This window comes from Triticum dicoccoides, chromosome 7B (genome assembly GCF_002162155.2).
Source record: "Triticum dicoccoides isolate Atlit2015 ecotype Zavitan chromosome 7B, WEW_v2.0, whole genome shotgun sequence".
NCBI classification, from domain to species: Eukaryota; Viridiplantae; Streptophyta; class Magnoliopsida; order Poales; family Poaceae; genus Triticum; species Triticum dicoccoides.
Window position 1 is genome coordinate 454,319,362 of NC_041393.1, and position 10,783 is coordinate 454,330,144.

At 43.5% G+C, this 10,783-nt stretch overlaps 1 protein-coding gene across 1 annotated transcript; it reads left to right on the forward strand.

Annotated features, from left to right (window-relative positions):
• The first annotated feature begins 1,623 nt into the window (after positions 1 to 1,623).
• LOC119338980 (RING-H2 finger protein ATL32-like) lies at positions 1,624 to 2,181 on the forward strand. Its single transcript, XM_037611175.1, has one exon. It carries the CDS (start codon positions 1,624 to 1,626, stop codon positions 2,179 to 2,181), a length of 558 nt encoding a protein of 185 aa, XP_037467072.1.
• The last annotated feature ends 8,602 nt before the right edge of the window (positions 2,182 to 10,783 follow it).

The following is a 10,783-nucleotide window of genomic DNA, read 5'->3' on the forward strand; positions in this document are numbered from 1 at the left end:
CTTCTGTTCCCTTTGCCAGACAATATATGTTGTCGGGTTCAAGGCGAGATTGTCATCCTTGTGCTAGCCCGACCTCTTTCTCGTTCCAGTGATGCCGATCACTATCTGGATTATCTCATAATCCTCGTCGCATGGCCATGCTTTTCTTGGTCGGATCACACGAGGGGCCCAGAGTATATCTCTCCTGATCGGAGGGGCAAATCCCATCTTGCTACCACGTCTCGCAGCATGGGTCTGGACAAGCCCGAAACCTACCTTTGTAACTACCCAGTCACGGAGTAGCGTTTGGTCAGCCCAAAGCAGATTTGTCATCATCCCGAATACATGCATCAGCTCAGGTCTTAGGACATAGAACGTATGTTGTACTAGAGACTCACAGATGACATATCGCTGCGTCTCATAGTTGGGTCTATCCGACTCGGACCTTATCTCGACTTGGATCCGACTACGTCGAATCCGACCAGACCTTTCCAAGTCCATATTATCCGGTTAGCATCCAATGCTCCATGTCTAGTGAGACCAAGCCATCGACCGTGTCATATGCTAGTCTAGTTGGCCGCGCGTCCACACAACCCTTTCGACTAGGTATCTTTTAGGACAGTCATCATACAATGCATAGTCCCACAAACAAGTCACGTACTTGTTGATATACATCATTGATAATGTCCAAGGACTATCTTTATTCATAAACACATAGAAAATATCATCATACATGATTGCCTATAGGGCATATCTCCAACAGGGTTTTCCCTGACACTAGAAGAGGGGCACAGATAGCAGCCATGGCCGCGCCTCCAAGAAGGGAACATCACCCATAGGTAACAATGGGTCATAGGAAGATCATTTGTTTTATGGCTAAAAATGATTAGAGATTAGCTCGAAACCGTTATAGCTTAACCTCTAGCTCGGATCAAATAAAGCTTACCTGTTTTATCAACTTATCCAAGCTGAGTTTAGCCTAAATCGCTCAAGCTGGACCTTTGATCCCTGTCCTCCAACAAGGAGAAAAGATTCACCTCGCAATTTGGCATAAAATTCCATACTGCACAATCTGATTGGACGACGACGGTGAGGTGAGACTTTTGATGTAATTTGATTGTTCACTCAGTGATGTCGATGGCCCAGCTTACACATGTTTGCACATTGCCTAAAACCGCTCATATTCATTACCAGTCAACATTAACATTCCCATAAACAGCTGCATGCCTTAATCTTTCATCTGCTAATTGTTTATATCCACCCGGCCCCATCTGAAGACGGTCGCGACTATATGTCGCACTTGGCAGATTGTAGCTGCCGCATCTACTTCGACCAGCAAGTTCCAAGAACAATACAACCGTCTCACATATGCCATTTCACTACCAATTAGCAGATTTTTAACTAGTTTCCACACGAAGAACCTTGACAACGTTACCGTACCGGCGCCGGCCGCACAAACAAACGAAACCGTGCCAGTTAAGTCCGCGATTTCCCCTCCCTTGGACGCGCATTTGGCACCCTATCGGCGGCCATGATTGGCCTCAGCATACTAGCTGCGTCGATCTGGTTATACTTTGCTAAAACTCGTATTATAAAACCATACACCACACAAACAGTAGCTAGTTTGGAGTTGCGCTTGCACCAATGACATTCGCGCATCTAGCCCACAGCCCAGCGCCACCGCCGTCGCATCCATGGCCGTCGGGAAGATCTTCGAAGGATGACTCCGCGTCTCAAGGCGGGATCATCGCTGGCCTCGTCATCGGCTTCGTGGCCTCCTTGCTCCTCTTCACCGTGGCGTGGAGCGTCTTCAAGGGACACCGCAACAGCCGCGCTCGCGCCCGCGCCGCGGCGGCGGCCGCCGCTCGGCCGTGGCCACCGCCGGAACCTTACCGCCCACGCAGCGACGAAGAGCGGCAGAGCCGAAGCGGCAGCGACCCGAGCCAGACGGCCCGTCTGCCGGCGTTCACGTACAGCCCGTCCGTGAAGCACAACGTGGCGGGCGGCGGCGAGGAGGTGGCGACGTGCTCGGTGTGCCTCGGTGCGTTCCTGCTCGGTGAGACGGTCCGGCTGCTGCCGGTGTGCGTGCACCTCTACCATGTCGGGTGCATCGACCCGTGGCTGGACGCGCACTCGACGTGCCCGCTCTGCCGCTCCGACACCGACCCGACGATCGACGCCGTCCGGATACTGCCTGTTTAGGCCTTCGTTCTGCCGGCGAGTGGCTTAGATACGTGAGGTATAGCCGCAGCACTACTGTAAAGATTCGCGAGGATAGTTGGAGTGTACACTCATGCATTTATTTTGCTGGAGATTATTTTTTTACGACGTAGTACGACTTTGTCTCAAACTCTCAATACATTGCTTGGTATATCAACATTTGCCTCTTTTGGTGATGTTACCGGATTAGTCACCAACTGTGCCAAGAGTCTTGTTGCGCCAAGTGACATTCATCTTAGTGACGTTCTTCAGGCCTTTCCGGCTATTCGCTTCACCTTTTCAATGAGATATTTGGGATTGTCTCTTTCAGTTATAAGGTTGAAGAGGATACACTTTCAGTTCTTAGAAGATAAAGTTGCTCGGAAGCTACCGCCTTGGATCGCGAGGCATGTGGCTACCCCGGGCCGCATCGTTTTGGTCAAGGTTGTGCTTACCGCGATTGCTATATATCATATTACGCCTCTGGAGTTGCCGGTGAAAGTGAGGAAGAAGATTGATAGTTTGCGGCGCGCCTACCTATGGGCGATGTGACAAGGTGACCGGTGGAAAATGCAAGGTCAACTGGGAACTTGTCTGTAAGCCCAAGATCTTCGGTGGTTTGGGCATCCTCAACCTGAAGAAGTTTGCTACTGCCCTTCGATTGCGATGGCTTTGGTATGAATGGGCTGACCCACCCAAGACTTTGGTTGGGATGGGAACGCCATGCAATGACAATGATAGGGACATTTTTGCGGCGGCCACCACGATCCGCATTGGAGATGGAGGTAAGGCGAAGTTCTGGGAATCACCCTGGCTCCAAGGCATGAGACCCAAAAATATTGCTCCTAGTGTCTTTGACCTCTCAAAAAAGAAATCTTCCTCAGTCCAAACTGCTCTCCTCAACAATTTTTGGGTTAATCAAATTGATACCCATCATGGATCACCCTTGAGCACCTACAGGAGTTCACCACATTTTGGAAGAAACTATCCTCTGTTACTCTCAACAACAGTATGCAAGATACTATCCACTGGAAGTTCACCTCTCAAGGAGAATACTCGACGTCGACTGCCTATATGGCGCAGTTTGCTGGACACACGACTAGCATCATGCCTGCTGCTGTTTGGAAGGTTTGGGCCCCTCCGAAATGCAAGTTTTTTGCTTGGTTGATAACTCAAAACAGAGTATGGACAGCCGGTCGATTGCTCCGCCGTGGTTGGCCGAACTGCAACCTTTGCCCGCTTTGCAAGCAAATCCAGGAAACGGCAGCTCATCTTCTCTTTCAGTCTAGGTTCTCCCAGCATGTTTGGGTTGAGGTTGCTGCGTGGATTGGCCTACATGATGATGTGGTGAGGAGCCGGAGAGTTGAGGCTTCAGTTCAAGATTGGTGGATTAAAAATGTGATTGAGCGCGGAAACTAGAAAAAGGCGATCGTCTCCTTGTTCATGCTTATGTCTTGGGAGATTTGGAAAGAGCGTAACGCAAGGGTCTTTCGCAATACTGCCGCTACAACGATGATGGTCGTCGCGAAGATCAAAGAGGAGGCCCATCTTTGGGCTATGACAGGTGCCACCCATTTGAATATTGTAATGCCATGAGAGTAGTTTTTTGTTCCCTGCTTTGCGGCTATTTGTCTAAAACATTCTTCCTTTATCAATGAAAATGGTAAATCTTTTGCCTTGTTTAGAAAAAAACATTTGCCGAACTCAGACTTTGCCTTTTATCAAAATTTGCCGAACTCAGACTTTGCCTATTATCAACATTTGCCGAACTCAGACTTTGCCAATATTTAGAAACTTTGGCTAGTCATCATTGGTTGGCAGAACTGGAGCCCAATGAATAAACTACCAAAACTTTCTTAGGTTGCCAGAGAATTGGCTTGCCAAAATTTAGAACCACTAGCACCGCGACCCATGCATGTACGGTAACATCTTGCAAAATGATTAGTAAAATATTATTTAGAAAAATATACATACATGTACGGCATTTGTGTCTAGATGCCATGTAAGAAAATCACTGTACCTCCCCGCAAAAAAAAAAAAAAATCACTGTACCATGGCATTTTTTTAGTGTACATAACACGAAAATTTTAGTAATTTTTGCCATGTGTTTATATGACTCAACATTCCTGAATTACAATTTACAAACTAGTTCTACGTTTGCCTTGCTTTATAGATCATTGCAATTGTTCTACGAAACTTCTTCTAACTCAAAACAAATTTCAACAATATTTGCCATGGAAATTGTTGTTTGTACTGCTCATGTCATGGCAAAAAAAATTATTCACCATGGCATTTGTGTCTAGATACCATGTCAAAATTCTCTATACCATAGCATTTTTAGTGTACATACCACGACAATCTCAGCAAAAAAAATTCCATGTGTTATATTACTCAAATTTCTAAATTACAATGTATAAACATGTTTAAGTTTTCCTTGCTTTTTATCAATCATTTTTTCGAAAATTTGCCATGGAGCATGGGCAATTTTTTTCATGGCAAATTGTGGAGCTACTTTAGGTTTTCACACACGCCAAATTTGCTATGATTTTGTTTAGGATACATATAGGTTTTGCCATGGTTACCATGGAAAATCATGCCCCATTGAAAATTCTACATTTTTTGGCAACGGCAATAAAAAACACCACAACAAGTACTTCAATTTAGATGATGCTAAACCCATTTTTATTTAGCAGTACAACTTTTCCCTGGCATTTTTGTATAGATTTTTTCCATGTCAAGCTTATGAATAAGTTCAATAAATTTTCACATGGAAAATTTATTATGTTTTTCATGGCATTTTTATTGTAAATGTCATGGCAATTTTTTTATGTTACCAAGTCAATCTTTTTTTATATACCTGGAAAATTCCTAGCATGCGGCAAAAATCATGGTTGTGAAGGAAGGTCATTGTCCATCATTTTTATCTAGCACAACAACGTTGTCGCCCTGGTAAAATTTGCCATTGGCAAGTTTTAAATGCATTTTTGCCAGGCACACCAATATTTGCCCCTTTGCAAATTTTGCCATTGGTAGATTGAGTTACTATCGGCATTACACAAGAGACAAACATTTGCTTTGCCGGTGTGAGTACGTTTTCCATGAGTACTCATGTAATGGCACTTGCAAAATATATTTTATTTTCCATGTACTCACATGAAAATGTTTTCTCTTTATATATTTCCATCTTTTGTGTGATATTCACATGTCAAAACTTATTTGAAAACTAACCAATTGCCATGTCAAACAAGTTGGCATGGTTTCTCTAAAATTTATCTTCTTTTTTTCAAAATAACAAATTTCTAAAATTGCCATGTTTATATTACTACTAAGGTAGCATGACACATTTATTTGCTAGACCATGGCAATTTCAATCAATTAGACCATGGCAGGATTAGTGTAGGTAGCATGGCATTTCATTACTTAGACAGTGACATTTTTATTTGAATGATGTCCTTTTTTATTAATTAGACCATGGTAGTTTTAGTATAGGTACCATGGCAAAAAACATATTTAGTGGATGGCATTTTTTTATTCAAAGCGATGACATTTTTCTTTAGTCTGCGTTTTGTGAAACAACCTAATGATTTTTTTTTAATAATTTCTGCCTTGATCTAGATAATCATTTTTCTGCTAAAATTATCATCCGACCATTATGTTTATTTATGTATTAGGGCAAGGCAATTTTTTTAGATACCATGGCTCATTTTTTTACTATTCTTGGGTAATTTTTAAAATATGAGGAAGAAAGTTTTAATAAAGTATAGCATGTCATTTTTCATGTAAATTGAGCATTGTTGTTGTAAATTATGTTTTGTTTTTTATCTTTTCTTTATTATAAAAATATATATGAATTTTTTTGTTAATGGCATTTTTTTAATTCTTTTGGGCCTAGCCAATTTTCTCCTGGCGATCGAAGTTCGTTGGGATCCTCCCTAGCTAATGATCGCCAGAAATCCTCGTCCTAAAAATATGGGACCACCTGTGTATAAGTTGTGCGACCCTTTATTATGTTTCAGTCACTTTTTCTTACCGATGTTTGTGTCAAAAATGACTTACTCATTCTAGAGTCGAATTAAGGTGGGCACAAAATCAGTTTCAGATACCCAACTAATCAAGGCCCAAGAAGTGGTTCAGTTGGAAAACTAAAAAAATGAGCTTTACCCTAAACAATTGAAAGATAAGCTCCCAAGGTGCTAAGGGCATCTCTAGCCGAACTAAATGCTCTTAAACGTACCTAACTCTTAAACGTCTATTAGAGGAGTAAAATTTTAAGGAGTTATCCCTAAAAAGCAAACCAAGTCTCTCAAATATACTGTGCCGGCGCCATATCTCAGCATAATTTAGGCCGATCTCTACTCCCGCCCGAGGCGCCACCTTTTCCTATCACTGCCTCCCAACCTCCTTGTCACAATATGGATCTGAAAGGCAATGGAGGAGGGGGTGTTTCAAGCTTCATGTCACAATTTCATTCGTGACACACCCAAGACCTCGATGATCCACGAAATAAGGCATGCTATGTTGTGGTTAATTTGAATCAAAATTGATCAATGTTGTGCCCTCGAAGAACTCTATGCATGTTTTAATTTGAATTGCTCCATTAGATAAAATACCGCGCAACTGTTTGAAATATTGCGGCAAAGACTAGAAGAATTGGTCCAAAATTGTTTTAGGGAGTAAAAATATACGGCTTCGGCTAGGCACGGCCATCGTATAACTCCTCGCGTTATATGGATTTTGAAGGAAATATGCCCTAGAGGCAATAATAAAGCTATTATTTATATTTCCTTATATCATGATAAATGTTTATTATTCATTCTAGAATTGTATTAACCGGAAATTTAGTACATGTGTGGATACATAGACAAACAGAGTGTCCCTAGTATGCCTATACTTGACTAGCTCGTTAATCAAAGATGGTTAAGTTTCCTAGCCATATACATGTGTTGTCGTTTGATGAACGGATCAGATCATCAGAGAATGATGTGATGAACAAGACCCATCCGTTAGCTTAGCATAATGATCGTTTAGTTTCTCTACTATTGCTTTCTTCATGACTTATACATGTTCCTCAGACTATGAGATTATGCAACTCCCGAATACCGGAGGAACACCTTGTGTGCTATCAAACGTCACAACGTAACTGGGTGTTTATAAAGATGCTCTACAAGTGTATCCCATGGTGTTTGTTGAGTTGGCATAGATCAAGATTAGGATTTGTCACTCCGTGTATCAGAGAGGTATCTCTGGGCCCTCTCGGTAATGCACATTACTATGAGCCTTGCAAGCAATGTGACTAATGAGTTAGTCACAGGATGATGCATTACGGAACGAGTAAAGAGACTTGACGGTAACGAGATTAAACTAGGTATGATGATACAGACGATCGAATCTCGGGCAAGTAACATACTGATGACAAAGGGAACAACGTATGTTGTTATGCTATTTGACCGATAAAGATCTTCGTAGAATATGTAGGAGCCAATATGAGCATCCAGGTCCCGCTATTGGTTATTGACCGGATATGTATCTCGATCATGTCTACATAGTTCTCGAACCCATAGGGTCCGCACGCTTAACGTTCGATGACGATTTGTATTGTGAGTTTCGTGTTTTGATGAATCTAAGTTTGTTCGGAGTCCCGGATGAGATCACGAACATGACAAGGAGTCTCGAAATGGTCGAGAGGTAAAGATTCATATATTGGAAGGTTGCATTCGGACATCAGAATGGTTCCGAGTGATTCGGGCATTTATTCAGAGTACCGAGAGGTTACCGGAACCCCCGGGGGAAGATTGGGCCTACATGGGTCATAGGAAAGAGGGAAGGCATCCCACAAGGGGCAGCCGCGCCCCCTCCCTATAGGGAGTCCGAATTGGACTAGGGAGGGGGCGTGGCCTCCCTTTCCTTCTCCCTCTCTCTCCCTTCCCCTTTTCCCTCTCCGGTGGAAGGAAGGAGGGGGAGGGGGGCGAATCCTACTTGGACTAGGAGTCCAAGTAGGACTCCCCCCTTGGCGCGCCCCTGATACGTCTCCAACGTATCTATAATTTTTGATTGCTCCATGCTACTTTATATACTATTTTGGTCTATACTGGGCTTTATTTTCCACTTTTACATTATTTTTGGGACTAACCTATTAACCGGAGGCCCAGCCCAGAATTGCTGTTTTTTTCCTATTTCAGTGTTTCGAAGAAACGGAATATCAAACGGAGTCCAAACGGAATGAAACCTTTGGAAACATGATTTTCTCACCGAACGTGATCCAGGAGACTTGGACCCTACTCCAACACGTAACAGAGGCGGTCACGAGGGTGGGGGGGCGCCCCCTGGGCGCGTCCCGTGCCTCGTGGCCCCCCTGTTGCTCCACCGACGTACTCCTCCTCCTATATATACCTACGTATCCCCAAACGACCAGAAGAGGAGCCAAAAACCTAATTCCACCACCGCAACCTTCTTTATCCACGAGATCCCATCTTGGGGCCTGTTCCGGAGCTCCGCCGAAGGGGCATCCACCACGGAGGGCTTCTACATCAACACCATAGCCCCTCCAATGAAGTGTGAGTAGTTTACTTCAGACCTCCGGGTCCATAGCTAGTAGCTAGATGGCTTCTTCTCTCTTTTTGGATCTCAATACAATGTTCTCCCCCTCTCTCGTGGAGATCTATTCAATGTAATATTCTTCTTTTCACGGTGTGTTTGTTGAGATCGATGAATTGTGGGTTTATGATCCAGTATTATCTATGAACAATATTTGAATCTTCTCCGAATTCTTTTATGTATGATTGAGTTATCTTTGCAAGTCTCTTCGAATTATCCTTTTTGGTTTGGCCAACTAGATTGGTAGTTCTTGCAATGGGAGAAGTGCTTAGCTTTGGGTTCAATCTTGTCGTGTCCTTTCCCAGTGACAGAAGGGGCAGCAAGGCACGTATTGTATTGTTGCCATCGAGGATAACAAGATGGGGTTTTTATCATATTGCATGAATTTATCCCTCTACATCATGTCATCTTGCTTAAGGTGTTACTCTGCTTTTAACTTAATACTCTAGATGCATGCTGGATAGCGGTTGACGAGTGGAGTAATAGTAGTAGATGCAGAATCGTTTCGATCTACACTAGTAGAAAAAGGGTCAAACGTGAAGCCCAATAGTGCCGGTTTGAATTTCAGCCGGCACTAATGTGTACAATAGCACCGGTTCGTGGCGGCGATCAATAGCACCGGTTCGTGGCGAACCTTTAGTACCGGTTCATGCCACAAACCGGTACTAAAGGGGATGTGTCAGCCTGCGGTCAGGCTATGGCCCCACCATCACCATTTAGTGCCGGTTCGTACCACGAACCGGTACTAATGAGGTTATGGCAAGCTGTTTTTAGTCCCACCTCGCTCCCCTAACAAGCCTTTTATCACCTTAAATATGTTATTTCTCAAACTATCACAAGCACTTGGTCTTCATTGAACTCTATGTGTAGAATTTGTGGCCGCAATATGAGTCTTCATCGGTTTATAAATCATTGATGACTCATATTGACAATTCAGACTGTACACACAAAGATCATTGATGATCAAAGTATTTTTGATGTTATAAGATCATATTAACAGTTTAGACTGTAAAGAAATATAAGATCATGATGTAAATGCTCTTATATTTTTTCCGTTTAGTATGCACCATTCAAAGCGACGCCATCAACTTTCGACCATTTCTGCCTTCATTTGCTATTTTTCATGCATTCAATGATTTGTTTTGAGAACTAAATGACCTGGAAATTGAAAAGCACTACAAATGAATTCTGAAAAAGTTGAAACTTGGCATGGTATCATCATTTCACCCACATAGATTGTTCAAAAAAGTAGAGAGGGTTACGGCAAAAACTGAATGCACTTCGTTTACAAACTGGACAATCTCTTTCGAAGTATTCAGGTTTCTGACGAAAAAATAAAGCAGAAAAGAAATAACTATATAAAAATTACTCAAAAATAAATAGAAGAAAATAAATAATGCAGAAAAGAAAAACAATTATATAAAGCAAAAATATTCACAAAGAAACTAAATACGGCAAAAAAATTACTCAGAAATAAATAGAAGAAAAAATTGTTGGGGCGCTGTCCTGTGGGCCTGCCAGACCTTGGGTGTGCAAATACATGCCCAGTAGGGCCAGCAGACTAACAGGGCAGCACGCCCTAGTTAGGCCCAGAAGCCTACTAATTAGAGGAGTTCGAAAGGGCAGGCGCGGCTGGGTTTATAAACCAGTGTGGCTGCCCTTCGCTCGGCGAGGTGGGACTAAACATAGCGCACTGCGGTGGCGGCGCACGGCCTTTAGTACCGGTTGGTGGCTCCAACCGGTACTAATGTGTTCCCTTTAGTACCGGTTGGAGCCACCAACCGGTACTAAAGGCCCTTGTTTCCCGCCGCTTCGGCTGGCCAAAATTGGCCTTTAGTACCGGTCCAACCGGTACTAAAGGCTCCCCCTATATATACTACACTTACGAAAAATCAGTTATCGTCGCCACTTCTGTTCCACTTCTCGCGCAAGAGTCCCTCGATCTATCGTCTCCAGCGCCGCCGCCGCGCCGCCATGCCGTCGCCCTCGCCGCCCCCGCCGCCCGTCGTCG